At 46.0% G+C, this 25,761-nt stretch overlaps 1 protein-coding gene across 1 annotated transcript; it reads left to right on the top strand.

The window, feature by feature from the left end:
* Nucleotides 1-581: 581 nt before the first annotated feature.
* Nucleotides 582-5,554, top strand: LOC142574591 (uncharacterized). Its single transcript, XM_075683639.1, has 4 exons — nucleotides 582-1,149; nucleotides 1,661-2,112; nucleotides 3,891-4,248; nucleotides 5,112-5,554. Exons 1-4 carry the CDS (start codon nucleotides 582-584, stop codon nucleotides 5,552-5,554), a joined length of 1,821 nt encoding a protein of 606 aa, XP_075539754.1.
* Nucleotides 5,555-25,761: the final 20,207 nt, after the last annotated feature.

The raw sequence follows: 25,761 nt of genomic DNA, 5'->3' as shown, positions 1-25,761 counted from the left end.
GATGTAAGAGAGGGGCTACTGGGGAGCCGTTGGGGCAGCATTCAGTGCAGCGGTATCATCACAGAGGGCAGTCACAATTTCCTTGTTCTGGCAGCATATGCAGCGCGGAATACCAATTGCTGGATGAAAGTTAAAAAGATGCTGAGCTAGAGCGAATTGACGAACTCATGGAGGGCGAATTCGAGCCTTTGTCCAGCGAGCCTCCGTGATCTAGCACCGAGTAAAGGCTGGTGGCGACGATGTGATGCGTCTGCTTGATTGTCAGTTCGGTGTTCCTAGGTTTGAGTATTGCAGGAAATTCAGCCAGAATCTTTTGGAACTTTGACTATGGGTTTAAAGTGTGTTGCAACTTAACGCATTTTCGAAGTGCGCGCACCTTTTATCGCCTCATTTGGCGATCCTTCGGGTTCGGACTATCTCTACTAACACGTGCTCCTTTCTATCTTCCTGCCACTCGGCTACTTATAAATACGCTCTACACCTTTGAATAAACGTTCATTTTGTTCTACTGACTACGCTGAGGCTTCACTGGTCTGGCGTTATTGCGAGCACGCCATGGCTATGCAACAGTGGCGACGAGGATGGACATCGCCCATGCAGTGAAAGTCGACGCTGAACCGGAACCCACGCAGAACCGAGAAACCAAGGTCATCATGGCTCACCAACTTCCCGACTTCGAAGAAGGCAAAGATAAGTGGAAGCCGTACCTTATTAAAGTAGGAGCATACTTCGAAGCGAATGCGATTGAAGACTCGACTAAGAAAAGAGCATTGCTTGTTGCTGCGTTAAATACGCATACGATCCAAGTGCTGGCAGGGAAGGTGGCTCCACGCAACCCAAATGCATTGACGTATGAAGAAGTCGTCGAAGTTTTGATTGAGCACTACAGTCCCAAAAGACACGAAATCACCGAAAGCTACAAGTTCTTCAGTCGTTGTCAAGCGGAGGGCGAGCCTGTTAATGAATTCCTGGTAGACATTCGCCGAATAGCTGACAATTGCAATTTTGGCAGTGCTTTGGATCGCATGCTTCGAGATCGCATTGTTTGTGGAATGCGGGCAGGTGCCCTGCAGAAGCAGCTACTGGCACAGCGAGAATTAACGCTACAAGACGCTGAAGCGATGGCCCTTGCAGCTGAGGCTGCGGATAGTGATGTAAAAGAGATGATCGGACCGGCAACGACACCCGTGTTAAAAGTACAGGCGTATCGGAAAGAAACTCTAGTGGATGAGAGGAGGGCTGCCACACGTCAAGAATGCGCAAGGTGCGGTAGTACAAAACATAATGACGCGTGTTGCTCCTGGTCTAACGCTCGCTGTTACCGCTGTGGACGACGTGGTCACCTTGCAAGGAAATGTCGAAGTCGCGGGGCTAGAGAACAAGGCACGGCAAGGACAGCCCAAACTAACACCCTCTTGGGGACGGAAGCCTCAGCCGACAAGGAATCCGAAGCCACCCACATTTGGACTTTGGTATCCCAACGAAAAAGCTGTCTGGAACCGCCGATCCGCCGAACGTTTGATTGGTGCGGTGTGCAGCTGAGCATGGAAGTTGATACCGGGTCGCCCGTTTTGTGTCATCCCGCGTGAACTATACTATAAGCACCGTGAGCAATGGCCGAAACTGAAACCGTCCAGTTTCACTTTATCTTGCTACACAGGACGCCTTCCAGTACTTGGGGAGCTTGCGCTCCAGGTTTGTCATAAAGGTGTGACAGTGAAGTGTGCGCTGACAGTCTTGGACTGTGCGGGACCAAGCCTCTGCGGTCGCGATTTAATCCAGCGGCTGAACAGCGCAGGTGCTCCAGTGGTTAGTTTTTTAGAGAACTCGGCGGCAACAAATGACTCGAGCGAATCCAGCGTGAACAGCATATTCAATGACTACAACGACGTGTTCTCCGAGGAACTGGGGCTAATCAAGGGTCCTCCAGCCAGCCTGCACATGAAGGAAGGCGCCGTACCCAAGTTCTGCAAGGCCAGACCCATTCCATACGCGCTACGCGAGCGAGTGTCACTCGAGCTAGACCGTTTAGTTTCTGTGGGCGTGCTGTCGCCGGTGGCACACTCTGAATGGGCAACGCCCATAGTCGTAGTGCTTAAGAAAGACGGCGCAGTAAGAATCTGCGGCGATTTCAAGGCCACAGTAAATCCAGCGTGTGCAACTGAGCAATACCCATTGCCAATCATTGAGGATATGTTTGCCCGATTACACGATCGTGACTATTTCAGCACTTTGGATTTACGGGATGCATGCAATCAAGTGGCGCTAAACGATAACGCCAAGAAAGTTTGCGTCATTAATACGCCAAAAGGGCTATTTTGCTACAATCGACTTCCTTTCGGTATAGCCTCAGCGCCCGCAATATTCCAAAGGAAAATGGATGAGGTATTGGCTGGCCTTCCAGGAGCACAGGCTTATCTTGACGATGTGCTCATTTCCGAAAAAGCGAGTGACGGCGGCGAAAGGCTGAAAAACGTCTTACAGCGCTTCCGAGAGCGCGGTGTAAAGCTAAGGTTCGATAAATGCAACTTGCGCAGCCCAGAAGTAACTTATCTAGGCCATCGGATCGATCGTGATGGGCTTCATCGGACAGAAAGAAACCTTGACGCTATCATGAAGGCACCGAGCCCCTGTAATGTCAGTGAGCTTCATTCTTGGGTATGATTACGCGCGGTTTCCAAGGTAAATGTATACCTGGTAGCGAAGCTTCCATAGGAGCCCATACGTTCAAAACATGACGGTCCATCGGCGGTCCATGGGGCTTAGCGCCATCTGTATGTGGTGGGAACACTTCCGGCGGAAGAAACAATAATGTGACCCCATGCCCGTTAAACGCAGAAGTGACGTCATTTTGTTTTCGAAGGCGCGAAATTTGTTTCGTTGTTCTTCCTTTGGAGCTATATATTCAAATGCCCCGCCATTCGACTTGACGGGCGTTTCGAGCTTTCAGCGTGGAAAGCGATGCAGGAAAAGGCCAGCCGTACGGTTGTCGAAATCGCATCCCTGCACAGAACATACTTTCTTTGGAGGCCGACGAAAGCTTTAGGTGTAGAGTGCTGATCCTATTGTTGGATGCCAAGCCCGTCGGCCAGCACGGTCGCACGAAGACAACTACACAATTATCTGGCGGTCTTAACTTACTACATTTGACTGAACAGATTAAAAAGCAATGAAGCTACCCGCGTCACCAAATTCAGACAAACTTTGACAAGCAAGAAAGCACAAGCTGTGAGGGGGGGCGTATTTCAACAGGTGATACGAGTGCGCCTTTCTGCCCATTTCAAGACGTGCATTGCATTGCGAGTGATAGTGGCGTCAACGCCCCCTGTAGCGATGGGCGCTTGAAAGAAATGCATTTATTAATAATAATAAAATTAAACTTGTATTTTCTTAACTCGTCAAGAATGTATAAAACTGTCTAGGAATTTTATTTTCGTTGAATGAATCTAACTGTGTCTCGTTTGAATTAAAAAACGCGTCTTTCTTTCCCAATGTTTGTTCCCTCCAAACATAGTCGCGCTTCAATCGCAGCTCCCATAACCCCCCATGCTGATGTCGGTGACAATCTGTACTGAACCGCTTTTCGCCCGAAGCTTCGCGACCTATTTGGATCGACCTTGCGGTTTCTGCCGAACATGTCAACCACACTTGGCCCATTGTATCAACTGCTTGAAAAGAACGCACGCTGGCAATGGAAACAGCCGCAAGAGCACGCGTTTGATCTTGCCAAGCAAAGCCTTAAAACAGCCAAGGTTCTAGTTCATTTCGACCCTTCGAAGGAACTTAAACTTGAGTGTGACGCGTCTCCGTACGGTGTGGGAGCTGTCTTGTTTCACACGACCGGTAACGTTCACAGGCCCATTGGGTTCCGCTCGCGAACATTAACGCAGGCGGAGCGCAACTATTCGCAGCTTGAGCGAGAGGCACTGGCACTGGTATTCGGCGTCACGAAACTCCGCGACTACCTTCTAGGTCGGGAATTTACCTTAGTGACTGACCACCAGCCATTGTTGGGCCTGCTGAAATCGGACAAGCAGACGCCCACAATGGCCGCCGCACGGATACAACGTTGGGCACTCCACCTGGGGGCCTACCGCTACCGGCTGCAGTATGCACCAGGACGACAGATGCTGAACGCTGACGCCCTCAGCCGACTTCCGCAAAGATCTTCGGAATCTGACGATGACGGTGAGCCGCCCGAATATGTGCTGTCGCTAAACCAGCTGAACAATGGCACCATAACAACGCGTGAGCTGAAAGCATTAACGGCTTTTGACCCTGTCCTGGTCGAGGTCAAACGGTACATATTACATGGGTGGCCCAGAAACGCAAACGGAATGGCCCGGGCCGTACTGCCGTTTTTTGACCGCAAGCTCGAATTATCCGTAGCACATGAACTGGTGTACTGGGGTAATATGGTCATAATACCGACCGAAGCTAGGGAGCGAGTGCTGCATCTTCTACATGAAACGCACCAGGGTTCACCGGCAATGAAATCTGTCGCTCGTTCTTTGTTCTGGTGGCCAGGCCTCGACAAAAATATTGAAGACGTGTCTGCACAATGCCAGTACTGTGTGCAAAATCTGCCGATGCCAACTGCAGCTCCCGTCGTTAACTGGCCTGAAACAGGCGAAAGGTGGTCCCGTATTCACATTGACCACGCGGGTCCGATCTGCGGAAAAATGATACTCGTAGTAGTCGACGCACACACCAAATGGCTCGAAGCAATACCTTTGTCACATGCCTCAACGCAGACTACCATTCACTGTAGGTTTGGAATACCAGGTTTGGAATACCGCGCACGATCGTTTCTGACAACGGGACCCCATTTGCCAGTCAAGACTTCGCGTTGTTCGTGGCAAACAACAACATTGTGCACCTTCGATGCGCTCCATACCATCCCCAGTCTAATGGTGCGGCGGAAAGGGCAGTGCGAACGATAAAAGATGGTCTTCGAAAAATGACGAAAGGAAAACTGGAAGAGAACCTAGTACGGTTGCTATTTAACTACCGGAGGACTCCGCGAAAATCGGGTAAATCCCCAGCAGAGCTCCTTCTGGGCTATCAAATACGCTCACGCTTGGACACATGCTTTCCTCCAGCACTTGCAGGGCCAAAAGAGGACCAAGATGACTGGCTGCCGCTACCTGCAAGTGAATTGTATACCCGCAATTACGGTGTGGGGAGCAAGTGGACGCCCGGTCATGTGAAGGCGACGTCGGGAGCGAGGATGGTGACCGTGGAAACATCAGACGGAGTCATCCAGCGGCACGTGGACCAGGTCCGCCCTCGACAGGAAGTACCAGGCGTCAAACCAACAGTAACTACAACCACCACACATCGCAGTGAGCCGGACCAAGCAACACAACTACAGCATCCAGAAACGGTGAATCCGGATGAAGGCATAACCGCTCGGCGCATTCCAAATGGCACCCGTTCTCCAGACTTTGCGGCACCAGATATTCCAGTGGCCCCGTTGCATACAGGTGTCGCCCAACAAACTCTGCGAAGCTCAACGAGAGAACACAAGCCAGTGCAACGCTTTCATTTCTGAGGAGGAAGGAATGTTGCAACTTAACGCATTTTCGAAGTGCGCGCACCTTTTATCGCCTCATCTGGCGATCCTTCGGGTTCGGACTATCTCTACTAACACGTGCTCCTTTCTATCTTCCTGCCACTCGGCTACTTATAAATACGCTCTACACCTTTGAATAAACGTTCATTTTGTTCTACTGACTACGCTGAGGCTTCACTGGTCTGGCGTTATTGCGAGCACGCCATGGCTATGCAACAAAGTGCAAATACCGAAGGAGGACAGGGCGCATTTGAATTCGAGAGCAGCGAGCGAAATGATCTTGAGCCGATGACTGGGAACGCTGACGTCAAGATTGAAGTGATTCAGAAAGTCCAGTTCAAGGACGGCAAAACTGCCGTCAACCACAACGCAGAACCAGCTGAATGGGCGCCTGAGGCCAATGTCTATTGCCATTGACTGAACTTCATATAATGCAATTGCCGTATTGTTGACTGCAGTTAGGCTGTAGATGAACATGATGCACCGGCAATGCTCGGCTGTTGCTCGCAGGATAGAATGTTGCTTGCTATTCAGGAAAACACATTTTTATAATGGTTTGCCAAATCGTTCGCAAGAATGAATAGGTTTGGGAACTGGTTAGGCACAGTAAACTTTATCATTAATCATAGAAATATACTGCACAGCGATATCAACTTCACCGCATGCGTAACTGATGTCAGATATTATCTGCACATGGAAGACAGATATCAGCGTTGATATTTATAAGAGCTCGGTGTATTGCCGGTGCTTTCCTTCAACGACGCTACAAGAAAAAAACGGCCACGCAGCGCGGTGCACCATGTTGAAAGATACCAGCACCAACAGAGCGAGCTCAGCGTTGGCGAAACTGCTGGACGGAGACTCGTCTTCTTCACACTCACCCACAGCAGTAAAAGAGCAATGTTGGCGACCTAAGAAATAGAGGGCTGTGGTAGGTACTGAGACGCGTCACGGGGACGAGGTCACGTCCGCGCCAGCGCTTGTCCTCCGATGGAGAAAGTGGGTCAATGAAAACATGAGAACATTCACCGGCGATGTTCGCTCTAAGACTCAGTAAGGTCCTTCGTAGTGCGGGATGAGTTAGGAGGAAAGCCCACGAGTTTAGCAAGGAACAACGAGTCACACAAGAGAACCGGTGGCATAAGTGCGATTTTGGAGTGAGTCGGCATGGCTTTCTTTCAGCTATTCTTCTCGTGATATAAATGTATGCGCGAGCCGCTAGGACTCTTTAGCTTGCCAGGCAGCTTTGGACACAGGTGGGCACTTATATAAAAACCACTTGATGTAAATCCTTATCGCATATGATGCCTTATGCCACCGAAATGCGAAGATGTACCTTCTCAGATGATGGGAGCTATGGGGTTCCGAAATTTAAGAAAACTCGCATGTTAGATCTGACTGCTGCACCAACTGTATCTTCATATTAGTCTACCGGCGCTTGCCTCAGTTGGTGCAACAGTGGGATCTTAAGATTTTCGTGCGTGCTGGCTACGTTTCGCAGCCGCACAACTACGTCTACCCTGGCGCCGACGTTTCGCGCTGAGACAAGGTGCGGATGTTTCACCTCCGCATATAGCTTAAACACTTGTAAACGAATATTATGGTTACCCGTCCATCTCACCACTCATACACAGTGTGGGGTCCTGGCGAAAGAATTAAGTGATAATTTGTGGAGACGTCGTTCTTTTTATTACCCATGGAAGTCGTCGGTTATACCCATTATGAGTGATTGAACAACAATTGGATGAATTACTCCTAGTAATATTTACGAACTAATTTAAAGCATGGCTTAAAGTAACTCAAGGCTTGCTGCTGGGCTTGTTCGTTCCGACTCATCGGGAACGAATAACACCTACTGTTTAACGAGCAACAGCACTACTAAATGAGGAGGAGGTGAAGGCGACACACATATGCGCTGTTCAGAAGGTGCCAAATAATGTAATTGCTGTTAGGAGGAAAACTTACGCGCTTAAATGAACGCAACAGTAGTAGCAAGAAGGAATAGCCATCATTTGAAACGCACACAATAGGACAAGATAAAAGATTACGAGAGCATTCGCTGCCCTCTATAACACATTCTTAGACTACGCAGAAAGCATCCCTATGGGTGAAACCCACATTTGTGATTCCAAAAGTGTGGGATTCTGTTTTGCTGCATGAAATATTCAAAATGTGCTTGCAGGAGGAGCATAATTTTTATTTCTTCATCTAAATTTGCCAATAACGTAGCCATTGCGTCTACAACAATGTCAAAGCGCCTGTTTGAATAATGACATAATCAGGCTAATTCACCTTTTATTAATTGCTTTATGGCACATATTTCCACCTTCACATTCAATCCTTCTAATTCCATGCTTTCATTCACTAAACACTATCATGCGTTCATGCTATATTTTTGTCCCGACCATGAGATTTCTAATAAAATTAGAACATTGGAAAGTTAAACTAGGTCTTGTCTAATCATCTGTAGAGCCTAATAGCTTTCATTTCTCGTGAGCAACAGATCTTCCGCGGTGCCTTGACTTTTAGAGCGCTAGTATATATGCCTAAGCACCTAATATCATTAATGTACCTTTAATTAAAGGTCTTTAGACGAGAGATCTCCGACCAGAAACGTTTACAAGCACCCCATGACCATGTTATTGTAATAGCTCTGTTGTACGTTTTCCTACGTGCTCTTTTCCTTTAATATGACAATCCGTGTTTTATTGTTTAGGGTCAGTAGCCGTAAGAGCGGTGATGCGAAAAAAAATCTTCCGTTGAAGTTCATTTCATGATGATTGTCGACGGTAATGCTATTAGAATTGAAACAGTATAGCGGCACGCGGCACGCGACCGCAGTAAACGGTCGCGGTTAACGTATTACAAATCGCCCGGCCTAAGCGTCCTTTGTTCACCGGTTCATTCACTCAAGCGTCAGAGCTCTGGCTCACCAAGCCTAAATGGCGAGCCTCTGGTAATAAATAGGAGCATTAACTGCTTAACACTTTGCTGATTATATTTAAAATCAAATGCTAGCTGCAGAAGTCCCAGCTAGTTTTCAAATGTCGGCAAGTGGCTTTCGCGAAGAGAAGATTACAAAGAAATGGCGTCTAAATGGCGAGGTCTTAGAAATTCGCCTAAATGACTAAGTAAATATACAGCTGCTAATAATATATTGATAATACGCGAATTTTAAATAAACAGCAACAGCGAACACACCACGGAAGCGCACAAAAGAGGAAATCGTCAGGAAAATAATTAAAGCCATGGTAGATAGAGCTTCGCAAGTATGCCAGCAACTTGTATTGGTATGCGATTTTAATTATGCAGTGTAATAGTACGGTACAATATCTTGTACTATTCTATAAGCACGACTGTGTCTTTAGGCAATGTCCATTCGCTGATTATATCGGGTACCGCACGTAGCGTGAGCCACACAATAAGTGTGTAAAATGGCATGTAGCTGGACAGAACCTAGATAATGTTCTTGCCATCGCTTCCCTGTATCCCTGTATAAGCACACACACACACGCAGACACACACACACACACACACACACACACACACATATATATATAATATATATATATGCGACCTTGTGGTTTGCCGAGCCATGTGCGGCGCGGAATTTGAGTATCCTAGATTCAGCACGGTTGTAGCCTCGGTGTGGGTAGGTTTCGTTTTTTATTCATCCTAAGACACCGTTGAACGTCTGCATAGCGCAATAAAAGAATATTACTTGGTGATTTACGATAGCAGCCGTCGTAATCCTTGTCCGATTTAAAAAGCGACGCGCAGACGGTGTGGTGAAACGGTAGCAAAATTCGGCCTCTAAACTACTGTCACAAAAAAAAGAAGTAAAAGATTAACTTTGTTGCTATTCCACCCATACAGTATGAGTAAGATTTATTCGAAGGCGATTTCGGCAATGCTGGATGTTCAAACGGAGGTTTTCGCTGCATTTTCTCCGCCTCCATTTCGAGCACTGCTATAAAGGCACTTGGTCAGCGTTCAGTTTTATATACATGAGAACGTAGTCACAAAGCCCGGCCTCCTATCATTCCTGTGTAAGCTAGATTCATCTCCAGCTCATTGCTCGGATGAATTCGGGATCAATACTAAATCAACGGTTGTAGTCAAGCGCAGCGCACATCGCCCGATATTCGGGTATAAAGTTTATTTTATTATTATTTATTTACTTAACCCTCAGGTCCAGGAGACATGGGTGAAAGAAAACTAAAGCAGCAATATTTATGAAATTGCTTCCAAGGTAAAAACTTATGTCAACACACTTATTTACAATCCCTGGGAATCGATGCTTTTGTGAAGCTGTTGCTTGAATGCAGTAAATGTAAATGCGATGTTTACAATTCTATAATTTGTAGTAATTGTCAGCTTTGTAACTTAACCACAAGCAATGTTTATGCAGCGTACCAGCAAGAAATGTTTTGTTGTCCAGTGTTAATGATTCTGTGCTAGACGGATCACACTGCCAGATGACAGCAAAATGAGATAAACAGAGCAATTTATGCAAAGACAACATATGAGATGCAGAAGCACTTATGTCAGTTGGACCAAGGTTATGTTTCTTGAGAGAAGGGTGACGAGAGACGTATGCTGAGATAAGTAAGACGTGAAGGACAGGGGTATGGTAGACCATTATTTTTTCCTTTCATTCCTACGTCGGTGGCATAGTGGGAACTGGCATGCGCGCACACGCTCTAGGTTGAATGTGGCCTTGCGGTCACGTGCAACGTGAAGTGACACGCGGGCTTGTTCGACATGACAGCAACCACGGTAAGGAAGGCATGCGTGGAATTTCTAAGAATCTTTTTCTCGAAAATATCACAGGATCTGAAGACCACGACAGCAATGCCCATGCATCAATCCGGTACTTTTTAAGACAAAATCCTGGGGTTCTACTTGCCAAAACAACAACATAATAACGACGCACGCCGCAGCATAAGGCTCCAAATTAATTTCGGTGACCTGGGTTTCTTCAACTTTCGCACAACGCACGGTACACCGGCGTTCTCGCATGTCGCGCCCGTTAAAGTAAAGCCGCCGCTTTGGGGACTTTATTCCTACGCTCAGCCTAAGCAGCGCAATACGTCAGCCACTCAATAAGGTAATTGTAGTACCACGCAAATACGACTGAGTTTTCACATCTTAACCTGTTGTGGGCTTAATCCAATAGCCGTTTTGGCTGGCCATGGGCGCCGCCGCCGTGAGCTCCACCTGTGTTAGACGCAGTTAACTCTGGGCTCCTACACACTGTGGGAGATTGGCAAAAAAGGGCTGCGTTGCTTTGAAAACGAATAAAGATTAAGGAGATGTATAAAAATCCTACATTCAAAAAAGTCATAGCAAACCTGTCTCGATCAAGGAGACTAAGGGACTGTTTTATCAGGCCTGGTTGCTTAGTAGCCGTGGTGTTTCGCTCCAAAGCACGAGGTCGCATGAAAAATTTCAGCCAAGGGCGGCCCCATTTCGATGGGGGCGAAACACAAGGGCACCCTTGCGCTTGGATATAGGTACGCGTTAAGGAGCCCCAGGTGTTCAAAACTAATTGGGAATACCCCATTATGATGTGCCTCATATTCAGAGCGTGGTTTTGGCCCGCAATACCCCGTAATTTACCTTTTTCTTTTAGGTAACTGTTTGTCGCCGCCAAGTTTCAAAGGAGTTGCAAAATCATCATCAGCAGCAGCAGCCGCGGCGGCGGCGGCAGCAGCAGCAGCAGCAGCCTCGAATCGTGCAAGTTCCACGCGATGTGGCATGCGCCGTGTAACGTCAATACGTGGAAACGTTGTACTGCGCTTGCGTTGTATTTCGCCATGTGTCCTGAGATGTAGCAACTAGATGTAGCAGTTTCACGTTGCATGTAGGGTGCTCAAGCAGATTAGGTGAATATTTGTCACCTACTCGTGTCAAAGGGGATGCCAAAAATCACCTTCATCATGACAATCATCATCAGGATCATCTTATCGTGCCATGGGTCGAGGGATGTGGAAGGTGCAGTGCGCACTCTAGAAACCTGTGTTTAGTCTTTGGTACGCTTCATAGTGCCTCCCCACAAGTTACGAACCATTGCCGAAGAAGCCAATCGTAGAGCTACGTGGGCGCTTCCACAACCAGGAAATGTGAGGCTCAGTTGACCGCTGTGCAGAGGGTAGCACAAGCCATAACTCGCCGTCGACGCCTGGCGGACAGTTCAGATGAGTCCCATGAAAACGACGCAGTTCCGCACGAAGTTACTCCAGCCCTTGCGGCCGAAAACGGAGCGCCTATGCAACCGCTTTTCTAGGTTACGGTGTGACTGTGCTGTATGTGCCGCGCATGCCTGTGACTCCTTCTTCACTTCCATTGGCTGCAAGCTATTGCATCATGTATTCTTGTCTTATAAAGTGTTTTTAATAACCATATTTTTTTACTCCTAATCGGCATGCGTTTTCTTTATATACGTGTCGAGTGAGAGGTAATGGAATATATAAATTCCCGATATTGTACCGTTCGTGAACTAATGTGTTAGGGTCTCTGAACCTCTAAAAATGTGTTTTACAGTCTACAAAAATTTACTTAGTCATTTGGGATATGTTCTGACACCTTGCTATTAAGCCGCCATTTTCTTGTAATCTTCTTTTCGCGAAAGCAACGTACCGACATTTCAAACTTGCCGGGACTTCTGGAGCTAACGTTTCATTTTAAGTATAATAAGCAAAGTGCTAAGCAGTTAACGCTCCTACTTATTACCAGAGGGTCGCCATTTAGGCTCGGTCAGCCAATGCTCTGAGGCTTCAATGATTGCACCGGTGACCTAAGGACCCTCAGGCCGGGCGATGTGTAATACGCTAACCCCGACAGTCACGTTGGCATTCTGTGTGCATCTTTAATGTCACGAAAGCAAATTCCGTCGTGGGCACCATCAACGTAAAAACACGATGCGCGATGTCAGAACGTCTTGGCGGTCACAGGCACATTCCTTCTCCAGTAGAGCAAAAAAACATCATAACTGTATTTTTATATGTTTGTAAGCGCTTTATAGGAAATAAAGACAATCATTGCCAAGGTCAACCTCGAACAGGCACCAACAGCCAGATTTTTAGGAATTACATTCCATGAAAATATGTCCTGGTCACCGCACGTAGATGTTCTTAGAAAAAATATTGCTCGTGCTGTCGCTGTGCTAAATAGGTTGTGATATTTGCTACCGATAAATGTGAAACGCAATATTTACAATGCGCTTATACATTCTCGATTAACTTATTGTTTTCTAGTTTGGTCAACCACTACACAAACTAACTTAAAATCAATTCAAACACTCCAAACCGCGCACTGCGCGCGATAGGTAAATTAGAACGTACTGATACCACTAAACCATACTATAACAAATCTAAAATATTAACAGTATCAAAACTTCACACTTACAAATTATTCGTCGAAATTTCACGGCAATTCTGGGAAGACAAATTTTCCTTCCAAAGTAAATACCATGGCAAAACGACAAGCTATAACCTCAGAAAAACTCTGATAGGAAAACCACGTTGCCGAACAAAATACGGAGATCAAAAACTAGCAGTTCAACTTCCTAACCTTCTAAACGACTACCCCTTGTTATTGGACCTGCTAAATTCTGGAATTTCAAAGCAAAACTTTAAGAAAACGGTAAAAGAATTGTTACTATCCGAAGACTAACAGAAATGTTCAACTTCAGGTATAGAAAATTTTGTACATGTTTCTTGTTGTTGTTTTTAGAAAACTGTGTAAACTTTAACCTTTCAGCTACAGGTATGAAAAATTTCGTACATGCTTCTTTTTTCCTGTTGTTGTGCTTCAATTTTTTAGAAAACTGTATAAACTTTAAAATTTTTTATTTCTTCTTACGCGAATTGTGTACTCAAGTGTTGAAAATGTGTACTATAATTTCATGTGTGACCTCCTGAAAGCCTGCCACTGCCATGTTGCTGCCAATGTACGGGTGGCACGGCCTAGTCAGGCAAATGTTTGCCTTTAACCGTGTCCCCTAAGACAATCTGTTCATTGTCTTAAATAAATCATTAAAGAAAGATAAAGAAAGAAAGGTTGCTACGGAAATTACAATGGTGTGTAAACTGCACATTGCTAGATAGAATAAATCTCTCCTAGAAATCAAGAAATGGATTCACACGGTCCCTTTTGTCCAAGTTTTGTCGGACACAACAGAAATTGAAAATTCTTGTTAATCTTTATGCTGGAATAAGTACGTGTGCGACTGTACTTGGCAAAATTTCTAGGTATTTTTTCAGGCTTCGTGTGTTATCTCAAAGGCCGACGCCGATTATGCTGATCAAGCAACGATCGTTCTAATTAACTTTCTCTTTCCCGTTCAGACAACTCTCTCGCGCTTTCTTTTAGAGAAATGAAATATTGAAAACGCATATCCCGTTGTGTTCTCAGTGTGCCTTATATCTGGGGCTTAGTGTCGTTAGTGTTTTCTTGAGTTGCGCCACCACTATTTCACACATGTATGATTGTGCGCAGCACATTTCAATGCGATTAGCCTTCCTTGCCTAATTCAGACTCTTTAATTCTGTCTATCAAGCGTCTTGCACAACCCTGTGTTCTGATCAGTCTACTAACTTGAGCAAGTTGGTAAACTAACTGGTTCGCCTGGTGGTCATGCTGTCGTGGCGGCATCATTTTCTTTGTAGCATCTTCATTCGACTCTCGTGTTGCTGTGATATAAATACCATCGTCTTCAAGTCATTGTCATTCCTTTCTCATCTTGCCTTCGTCAAACGGTGTCCTCGTACCAACGTCATCATTTCAGAAGCATACTAGTGTGATCATGCCATCGTCTTCATGGCATGGCGTTGTCGTGCTATCCATATTCTACCTTGACTTCATTCCGTCGGATACATGCTTTTGCATTTCATCGTCATTTTACGGTATTTTCATGCCGTCGTCGTCACTGAGACGTCGTCATCGCACCTCGTCATGCATTTGCTACGTCATCCCTGCTACGTCATCTCATACATTTCATTCCGTCGTCTCCACACCATCCTTGACATACATTTATTATCATGTCTTCGACGCGACACTATCATCTTCATGCCGAAGCATTCATCCCATTCTCGTAATGGCGTCGTCATCACGCTGTCGTACTTTCATTATCATTAGAGAAAGGTAATTTAATTGAAGACGCACTATTGTTGGCATACCGACTGAGTCTTCTGATAAGCCTCCTTTTTGATTATTTTTGACATTTTTTTTTCAACCATACTGTCCTAATTTTGTATTGATGATGTCACGGCAGTCATGCAATCATCACCATTGCTTCGTTGTCAAAACGTAGTCGTCATAGATTGTTTCCCGTACCGTCTTCGTGACGCCATCGTGTACGCCTCATAGTCTTCATTCTAACTTGTTCATTCCATTTGCGTCTTAGCGTTATCATCCCACCATTGTCGCATAATGTCGTCATCATTGCATTGTGAATTTAACATTTTCAACATTACTTTGTAAACATGCCGCCGTCTTCACCTTGTGGTCGTTTATCATTGTCATCATTTCTGGATCAGTATACTATTATCCTTATGCCATCGTCGTAATACTGCCTCTAAATGATTACCGACGTCATTCCTTCATTAATGCATTCCTGTCACGGTGCCATTGTCATAATCCCATTGTAAATCGCCGCCATGGAGGCCGCATTTTGATGGGGGCGAAATGCTAGAATGCCCGTGTGCTTAAATTTAGGTGCACGTTAAGGAACCCCATGTGGCCCAAGTTTGCGGAGTCGTCTACTATGGAGTGCCGCACAATCAGATCGTGGTTGTTGAACGTAACGCCGCATAAACTATAGTAAACTTTTGTGCCGTCACGCTCAAGGCTGACTCAGGCGGTCAAGTATCAAAGCTTTCGGAAACTGTGTATGTCACTTTTATTGATATTAATTGAACTCGACAATGGTCAATTCAGAATGTACGTATAAATGTCTAATACGAAATACCGCGTGCCACAATACCATTTGAATTCTATTAGTATTAATGTGGACAGTCACCATGAAATGGGCTCTGACGAAAGAATTTCCTTTCGGATAGTCACTCTTTCGGCTACCGAGCCTTAACATTACAACGCTGCTTGTAATATTAAAGGAAAGAAGCACATAGAAAAATGTACAAAAGTGCTATTACTATAAAATGGTCGCAGGGTGCCTCTAAATGTTTCTGGTCAAAAATCTTTTCTTCTAAAACTTTTCATTAAAGACGCATTATTTTTTTAGATACTTAGGCATGTATACAGGCACTGTAAATGTTAAGATACCGCGGAAGACCTGTTGCTCACAATAAATTACAGAAATTAGGCTATATTAAATATTAGACAAGGCCGAGCATTACTTTCCAGTCATCTGATTTTATTAAAAATTACTTGTCTGGGAGAAAAATATATAATCGAGGCACTCTAGGGTTTAGTGAATGCAAACCTAAAATTAGGTCTACGGGATGTAAGTCAAACACTTTTGCCGTAGAGTAACTATTAAGAAATCAATTAGGCTGAATGTGTTATTATTCAAAAAGGCGCTTTGAATTTTTCGGTGTAGTGATGGCTTTCTTATCAGCAAATTTCTATGAAGGATAAGAAATTGTGCGTTCTGGTGCAGGCACTTCTTGAATATTACATGCAGCTAAACATAGTCCTACAGTTTTGGAACCACTAATCTGGGATTCACCCATTGTGATGCTTGCTCAGAAGTACAGGCATTTCTTACAAAAGCGATCCGAATGCCTTGTTAAAATTTTATTTTGCCTTTTTTGTGTGCTTTTCAACTAATGGCTATTCCTTCTTGCTTCTAGGATTGATTTCATTTCAGCGCGCAATTTCGCCTCCTAACAGCAATTACTCTTTCTGCCGCCTTCTCAACAGCGCAGGCCTGACTCACCTTCTCCTCCTAGTCATTTCGTAGAGTTGTTGTTGACTATTCAGTAGGTGTTATTCGTTCCCGATAAATCAGTAGCATCTAGCCCACCAGGTAACTTTTAGTTGCTTTAAGCCGACCTTTTAACTTTACCGTGATTATCACTAAGAATAATTCATCTAATTCTTGGCCAGTCACTTGTAGTTGGTATGAGCGACGAATTCTATGGGCCATAAAGTCAACAATGCCTCCACAAATTAAACATTATTTTTTTCGTCAGTACACCATAGTGTGCATGAGCATTCAGTTGGCCGGATAATGCCAACATTCCTTCAAAGGTCTCTAAGCCATAAGCGGAGGCGAAATATCCGCGTCATGCTTCACGCGCCACTACGTCTACAGGGAAGACGTATGTTTACAGCTACGAAACGTAACCGGCACTTGCGAAAATCTTAACATTCTACAGCTCCACCTACTGAGGGAAGCGTCGGTGGACTAATGCGAAGATACATTTGGTTCAACACGCGGATCTAATGTGCAAGTCGCAACCCGATAAGTCGCATCACCTGCAAAGGTAGGTCTTCACATTTCGGTGGCCTAATAGACGGTATGCTATGAGCATTTACATACAGGGGCTTTTACTTAAGTGCACACCTGTGTCCTTAGCTACTCAACAAGCCGAACAGTGCCACCAGCTTGCGCACAAATTTACGTCACCAGAAGAATAGCTGAAACAAAGCCGCGCCGACTCGCTTCCGAATCCCGCATATACCTGAGGGTATTTTGTGTGCTTGGCTGTGCTTTGTGAATCGCCTGGGCTTTCCTCCGAACTCGTCCCAAAGTAAAAAGCGCTTTACTGAGTATTAGAGCGAACTCCCCCGGTGGTAGTTCTCATGTTCTCATTGAGCAAGTTTCTCCATCGGAGGACACGCGCGGGCATGAACTTGTCCTCGTACACGTGACGCGTCTCAAGTGCTACCGTGAACCGCTTGCTGTTAGGTCCTCACGATGGCTTTTTTTCTGCTGTGGACGAGTGGGAAGAAGACGCGCCTCCATCCAGCAGTATCGCCAAAGCTCAGCTTGCTCTGTTGGCGCTGGTGCCTTTCGACACGGTGCCTCACGCTGCCTCACCGTTTCTTCTGGTGGCGTCGTTGAAGGAATGCACCGGCAATAAACCTCTTATAAGTATCAACGCTGGTTTCTGCCTTCCATGTGCACATAGCATCTGACAAAAGTTGTGTCAAGTTGTCCGCATGTGGACAACTTGATATCGCTGTGAAGAATATGATCATAAAAAAAGACAAAATTTTATTGTAGCTAACCAGTCCGCAAGCCTGTTCATTCCTGCGAACGATTAGGCGAACCGTCATAAATATTTGTTTATTCTTAACAGTAACTGAACTAGAACACAAAGAGTGGACGGGGAACCTAAACGAAAGCCGTGTATTTTTTTCGTTTTGATAATGTGCTTTGAAGTAGCGGCTTCTGATGGTTCTGACCCTGTAATGTTAATCGGTGCAATATCTGATTGTTCATTTTCTGCATAATATGTCGCGGGTGCGCTCATTTGCTGTAGTTTAGTTTGCGCTGCGCACAAGGCTTGGAACGGTAAATGTTCTTAACTTTCTAAAAGCTTGTAGAAAACGCGTATTATTGCTAGTTTGTCGTTCACTTTGTGCGCATAGCGTCACAAAACGTTCAGCGTGGAACATTCGTGTGTTGTCGATGTATCCTGCCCCCCATGTTTTGGCGTATTGATTCAAGAAAACGCCAGTTTAATTTTTTTATACGTGACAGATAGAGAAGGCGCAAATTGAAGTGCTCTTTGGTTGGATGTGCGTAGACGAGATGTGAGACACTTGCTATGCTACGAAGCGGCAGTCGTCTCGTTGTTACTCTGTATAGAGCGGCAATCACAGGGGTTGAAATCACGTCTTTGGAAGGTAAACATAGAGTGCTGCTGGATCAATTTTTTTTTTCATCGTTGAGGAAAACGGCGTCGCGCCAAGGGCCAGGTACGCAGGCAGTCTCTGTGTTGCAGCCGTTCATGATCTTATCCACACACATTCATACCAACAATTATTAACCCAGTAACTATTTTTGCAACCCGCAACTTTTTGCAATTTTTTGAATTTTTGGAAATTAGTGCACACGTATTTCCTCTACTATTGCACATTTTACAGCACGAATTAAGCACATTGTGTTAGTCATCCCTAAGTTATGTTTCTGGCACCTCATCGCACAGTAGCAGAGCAGCAGCATCGATGGTTTTGCATTCATTCACTGTGGTTTGAAGCAACGTGCGGCCGGGCGCCGGAAGTCCCGTCTAAGCCTTTTTGAACAAAAACATCGGCGAAAACGGTCTCTGCGATACGAACCTTGGAGTGTTATTTGTGAGCAAAGTTTTAAGCTTTTCATCCTGTGGCAAGGGTGAGTGTAGATTTAACAATTTTGTGGGTTTACTGCCCGATAAGTGATCACAATTTGATGATGTAATATAGTACACTTCCATAAAGTCAAAATATAGGGCTGTCAGACATTCGGTTGCTCCTGCGAGAGATACACGTGGATCTGATATAGTAGCTGGTTTCCTGCCACACAGCATGCAAGTTCCTATGTTGTGCGGTTTCTCCAATGTTCTTTTGATAAAGTTCAGCGTCATATTACTTATTCGCGAGGCTATGCAAGCATTGTGTCTGCGTCCACAGCACCGGTCGCTTCGAAGCTGTGCGGAGCATTAGTTCATATGTAACAGTAAATCGAGTTGAATACTTCATTAGCTTTCATGCAGCAACGACACGATATGGTACACATATGTCATGTTTGAATTTTTACTTCCCATGAGCGACAGCGTGACTGTAAAGAGCATCGTCACTAACAAAAACCGTTTAAGCGATGGTGATGACGATTCTTGAGCAAACAGTTTTATATCAGGCAACGGCGGCTGCATAAGTATGACCTGATTGTGTCACCCTAGAGTTTGCCGTAAGATTAGTGCGAACTATTAATCCCTACTAAGGATAACCGCGGTGGATCACAACCCTGGTACACAACGTGTTGCACCAGGCCACAATGCCTATTTGCTTCTTTTATTTGTGTAGTTTGCCTTCAAGTAATCTGCAATCATGTAAGACACGAGAAAATGTGTAGCGCCTTCTGTCAAAGTGTCTCATCATTAAGCCTTTCCATTTGCAGGTGCCAATGTCGTCATTGTGGAATTTGCGGAAGCATGTAAAAACGAAGCTGAAGGTCACAGGACCACGTTTTATAACAAATGCAATGTGTGTATGACATAAAACCAGAACGTGCTCTGGTGCAGAGTACCAGAGCACGTTCTGGTGTTATGTCAGAGCGCGCCTCGAGCGCCACACAACATCTTTTTTTCAAAATATTGTCCGGAAGCAATGTGCTAATAGAGTTGTAGTCATGTCATAAGAACTCTAATAAGTTCTGTGTTTGCGCTATCATATTATCTGCCCTCTCTCAGATGAATTATACTAAGCTGATTTTAGGCATTTATTTTTTTAATGCCACTTTTGGCGCCACCAGCGCAACTCGGCAAACCTGTTCTGACTTTCAATAAAGCCCGTCGACTCTCTGTTAGCAGTTTGTGAAAACGTGTATTTCTTGCCTGCGCCAAGCCGAGCTGCCGAAGAAAGCGTAACCACTGCCGCTTCTTCACTACTCCCGAGCAATAAGCTGTCGGAAATGCCACAGGGTGATTGTCAATACATTGGGCTTCATTCCTTCTGCAAAATGGGCAATAGTTGAGATAATACGCTTGCGGTAGTTGGCTGCAAAGACAAATACTCGTGTTTTTGCAATTAGAAGGAATCTGCGCGGCCATGTTCATCAATTCCTGGTACAGAGGCAGTGCTCGTGCCCCTAGCCTTTGGCGATGCACGTTTTTCACAAGGATAAAAGAAAACACTCATCCACCAACATTCTACGGCTAGCCTTCAAAGAAGAATCTTCAACAGCTGAACTGAGAAAGCCTAAGAGCAGCTTATTACAATAAGAGTAGTGTCGCTTTCTTGCATGGCTCGCTTCTCGCATGTTATCTACACACATTCGCCCCAACTCACACTCAAACTTGTGCCCACTCTGCCTATCACGCATAAAAAACAAGTGAACTGGCGTGCTCTTGAAACAATCTGCCAAGACATGGATGATGAACTACATCGACCGCACACGAATGTTCCAATTGAACGTTTCCTGACGCTCCACACGCAGAGCAAGCGAGTGACTAGCAATAATGAAGTTTTATTACGCCTGCTGTACAAAATACAGCGCATTTACGTTCCAAATCTTGCACGCAGCAAGAACATATAGTTACACGAAGGACGAGTGAGTAAGACGAGCAACTATTTACAGGATGTATTTACAACAGCGGTAGCAGCGCAAACCGGTAAGATCCACAGCGCGAGCCCAGTTCCTTCTTCTGTCTATTTTCTCGAGTGATGGCGCCCACGCACGTCGTTAAAGCAATTAAATACCACACGCGTGTAGCATAATCCAGGCCAGCGAGCATGAAGATTCCATTGCCTTTTTCGATGCGGCTCAGTACGGCAACTCTAGCACGTTCGCGTTGGCAATCGTTGATGGCAAAGGGGAATTACGCTCCTCGGCCTCGGTTAGGTTAGCTACGAGCGGAGTCGCGGAACAGGTCGCCATAGCCTTGGCCATGACCGACCCATCGCGAACTAACGTTTTCACCGACTCACGAGCGGCCATCAAAGCTTTCGAATCGGGTAACATAGCCCAAGAGGCTGCCTTCATTCTGGAAAAGAGAACAAACCCTGGCCCTCACTTCGTCTCTTGGTTTCCCGCCCATATGGGTGCGGACGTTCATGAGAACATACCTAACCTCAACGAGCTTGTCCATAGCCGTGCGCGACATCTAACGCGCCACGGCGGCATGGAGGCCTTATGGGGACAGGATGAAATCCAGCAGAGCGATCCGCTCCTTACTTTTCACGAGATAACATCTCACTATCGGCTTAATAGAAGGGTATATCCTCTTCTTCACCCGAAGGTAGACACGTCTCAGTCAGTTTCACTTAGAATGCTCGAGACGGGCTCATTCCCCTCGCTGGGCTTTCTCCCAAAATCAGGGCCCTGGGCCTGCTGCTCAACAAGAGTGGCCGCAACGACGAGACCATCAGCAAGCTTACCACCAAGGCAATGGACGCCATCCGGTTCATACATCGAGTCTCTACACGACGGGCGGGCATGCGTGAAGACAGTCTCGTGCGCCTCGTTGCGGCCTACCTTAACTGGCACGTCACTGACAGGACCAAGATCAACACGCTGATCAGACGGGCTTACAAGACGGCGCTGGATTTAATGGAGACCACGAGTACGGCTCGGCTCTTGCAGCTCGGCGTCCATAACACCCTAGAAGAAATAGCCGAGGCGCCACTCACCACGCAATTCGAGCGCCTCTCTACCACCAAGACGGGCCGCAGTATACTGACGTCCCTGGGTTACAACCCCCAAGCTCCCAGCCGGCAACCGTGCGAGATCACAGATGAAGCGCGGGCCCACATTTACGTGGACCCCATCCCGAAGAACCGAACCCAGAATACAATCAAGAACGGCAGCAGGCGCGGGCCTAGGCCCTCACCGAGCAACATGCCCAAGACCCGCACGCCCGGTACGTGGACGCCGCGGAATATAAGCGGGAAGGCTTCGCGGCAGCGGTCGTTGCGGCGGCTAACGGCACCAAGACAACGGCAGCGAGCGTGCGGTGCACGAATGCCATAGACGCCGAGGAGGTTGCCATCGCTCTGGCGATCACCGAGGCCGAGTGTCGCACCGTGCTCAGCGACTCGAGGAATGCCGTGCGCAACTTTGCCAAGGGGCGAATATGCGCGCTGGCGGCCGCCATCATCGGCAAGCTCCAACTTCAAGACCGCGGCAGCACCGTCCGTATCAAGTGGTCCCCGGCGCATGCCGGCGAGTGTGCATCCTCACCGAACCACAACGAGACGGCCCATTCGGCGGCGCGAGCGCTTACCTTCCGCGCCCCCGAGAGTGACCGTTCCGTGTGGTGGTTCGAAACCAAGGACAGATTGACTAGTTATGCGGAAGTAACCAAGTGTTACCGCTTAGCTCGACGGACAATGCCGCCTCCCCACCCGGCACCCAGTCGGGAGGAGGGCGTAATCCTAAGACAAATACAGACCGCGTCACTCCTCGCCCCCGCAATGCTGCACGTGCTTCACCCAGAGTTCTATCCGAGTGGGCTGTGCGGTGTTTGTGCAGCGGGTCCGGCGAACCAATGGCACATCATGTGGGACTGTACCAGGTTTCCGACGGCAGCTACCCGCCAGAACTTCAATGTGCACTGCAGTCTGCAGACAAGGACTCACAACTATGGACCGTCCAGCAGGCCCGGGGTGCGCTCGAAAAGCACAAACCTCATGACCCACTACAAACGGGCCCAACTGGGCTAGTGCAGAGTAGGGTATAACCCCGGGTCGACGCTTGGCCGGCGTCACGACTCGTTAAATCGTCGTTTGCCGGCACTTTATTAAAGTTATTCCTATCCTATCCTCTCAGTCGTATCTACACAGACGTTGATCCAAGCTGTCCGGGCTGTAATGAGATTTATTGTTCCTTAGCGCACATGCTCTGGCAATGCCCCGCGTTACCTAACGGCCCTCTATCCAGCGAAGCCGACTGGGAAGAGGCGCTCCCGAGCCCATCCCTCCACACACAACTAGAGGCAATTCAGAGGGCCCAAAAAGGGCGGAACATCACGGTATTCCTGCCCCGACTTGGGCGCGGCCAGCGGCTTCCGCGGGTCCCCGATAGAGTCCCCCGCTGAAGATCCTCAGGATCAAATAAAGTTCACTGTCTGTCTGTCTGTCTGTCTGCCTCTCTGTCTGTCTGGTGATTTCGCCCCCAAAAAGAAAAAAAGAAAGAGGAACCTCTTATTCAACGTAACTAACCGGCATGTTCACCGAAGGTGATTTCGTCGGTAAGCTACTATGGTATTCATGCATTGTTTGGTCGACGAAGTCGACAACTTCATAATTTGACCATGGGCAAGCACCCCTCACATATTCTGAAACAGGCAGGTTCACAGATGTGATTTCGCCGGATACTTATAAAATATCATATTTCAAGTATACAAAGTTATCAATTAAACAATGGCATGTTCACAATAAGTGATTCCGCCACCAAAAAAAAGAGGAAATTAATAAAAACATAGTGCAAGACTACTTCCACAAATCTCACTAAAATCCACACAAAAGAATACCCCATACGTTCTAGTAAAGAAAAAGGTGAGACATCACAACCTAGACAATAAAACCAAGTATTTGAATATGCTGGCGGTTTCACCAAGTGATATGTTGCAAAAAAATTACCTTGGTATCTATTATTAATTAGCAATTGAACGTTTATTTACTCAAATTATCCCAACATATATTAAAAGAAAATTAAACCCAACTAAAAACTCTTTCAAATCTTAGATAAAACACCCACTATATATATGCACGTACTAATATGCATCTATATACCCACAAACGTATATGTATGTGAAAAAAGCTGTTGAACATACAATTCTCAATAACCAAAATAATTAAAATCAAAACTGGGAGCAAAAGTAGAAAAGTGGAACCTTATTCATATTTATATGAACAATTTAGAGGTACTTAAATGGGAAACACAATAGTCAAACTATATAAAATACATAACTATTACAATTGGAATCTTCCATCGAACGACTCAGCATTACACAATGGTACTACAAAAAATATTCCATCTTCTACACAAGAATTCCACATCATAATAAAAATAGATAGGACAAATAAAACCTTAAAAGAAATCTATCACTGTCCTCCTACTTAAAGATTTTTCAAGTTTTTTGCAGGCAGACAGGGAAAATCAAGACACAGAAGAACGACGCCATCTCTATTCAAGAATCAGGCCATCACAAGACAAGAAATAAGTACGAAACCAGAATACAAGATGATGAAGAATCAAGAAACAAACTATCGGAAAACATCGATCAAATGATATTCAATAAACGCCCCTGACTTCCTCGTCCGTTCCCTTGGTCGTGGCCAGCCGGATAGTAGCTCTACCCCTTCTACCTCGTTCTCTCTCTCTCTCTCTCTCTCTCTCTCTCTCTCTCTCTCTCTCTCTCTCTCTCTCTCTCTAAATTCTTCTTTCACTCCTTTCCTTATCTCTCTCTCTTTTGTCCTTTTTTATTTTTATTTTTTTAATCCCGTTATACTTAGTCGCACGGGAGGGGCTCATTTTTTTCTTTTTTTCTCCCTTATTATTTTCATTATCTTTATCTATTTACTTATTTAATATTTTTACTCTTCCTTTATATTTACCCCACTATAACATATGTCTGTCTGTCTGCCTGCCTGTCTGTCTGTCTGTCTGTCTGTCTGTCTGTCTGTCTGTCTGTCTGTCTGTCTGTCTGTCTGTCTGTCTGTCTGTCTGTCGTTCTGTCTGTCTGTCTGTCTGTCTGTCTGTCTGGCAAAAGCCGACATCACGCTGTAGCAGTCCTTCTTGGAGCAGTTCGAGCAATCGGTGCACAAAAATAACGGTCCCCCCAAAACTCAGAATTTTCTTCACTTGTAATTGGCGTTTTCGAAAAAAGCTTCAGCGGCCATGGCCGTCACTCCGGTCATTGGAGCAAATTACACCATTGCCATCGAACTTCTAAACGAGTGCTTCAGTGGACGAGATGTGCCGATTCAAGAACAACACCTTACTCAGTTGCTCTACTTGCCACCGGTACGGAATGAATAGAGCAGATCGGCCTACGTCGATTATATGGCCAACCACAACGCAACATCGCTGGTATCACGACAGTTGGAGTGAAAACAGATAGTTATGGCGCACTGCTCTCCTCCACACTCCTGCGAATGCTGCCAACCGATCGTTTTGTCAGGAACACATAAATGAATTTACGCTGCAAGCAAAGATGACAGGCTCAGCATCAAGAGTTTGCAAGATTTTCTGAAACAGAAGTAGAATTCCGGGGTAAGGCACTGGAAACTGGCAATTTCGAAGCCAGATAATGAAACCCAAAACATCGAGGCCAAGAAAGCAGCAAACCCCAAAGCTGTTCAGCAGCTTCTCTTTTTTTTCTGCGGGTGATTCAAACCAGTGCCATCCATGTGCATTGTGTTCTGCCAAGAATCATGCGACTTATGTGTGCCAGGCGCAGATCTCACCCGATAAAAAAAGAAGGCTCACTGCGACTGGCGGTGCTTCTGGTGCTGCATAAAAGAGGACACTTCAGGCTAATACTGCAACTAAAATAAAATGCAAGGAA

The sequence above is a fragment of the Dermacentor variabilis genome, chromosome 3 (assembly GCF_050947875.1).
Source record: "Dermacentor variabilis isolate Ectoservices chromosome 3, ASM5094787v1, whole genome shotgun sequence".
NCBI classification, from domain to species: Eukaryota; Metazoa; Arthropoda; class Arachnida; order Ixodida; family Ixodidae; genus Dermacentor; species Dermacentor variabilis.
Note: the sequence above shows the minus strand (reverse complement) of the source record. Positions and strands in the feature narration are given on the sequence as shown.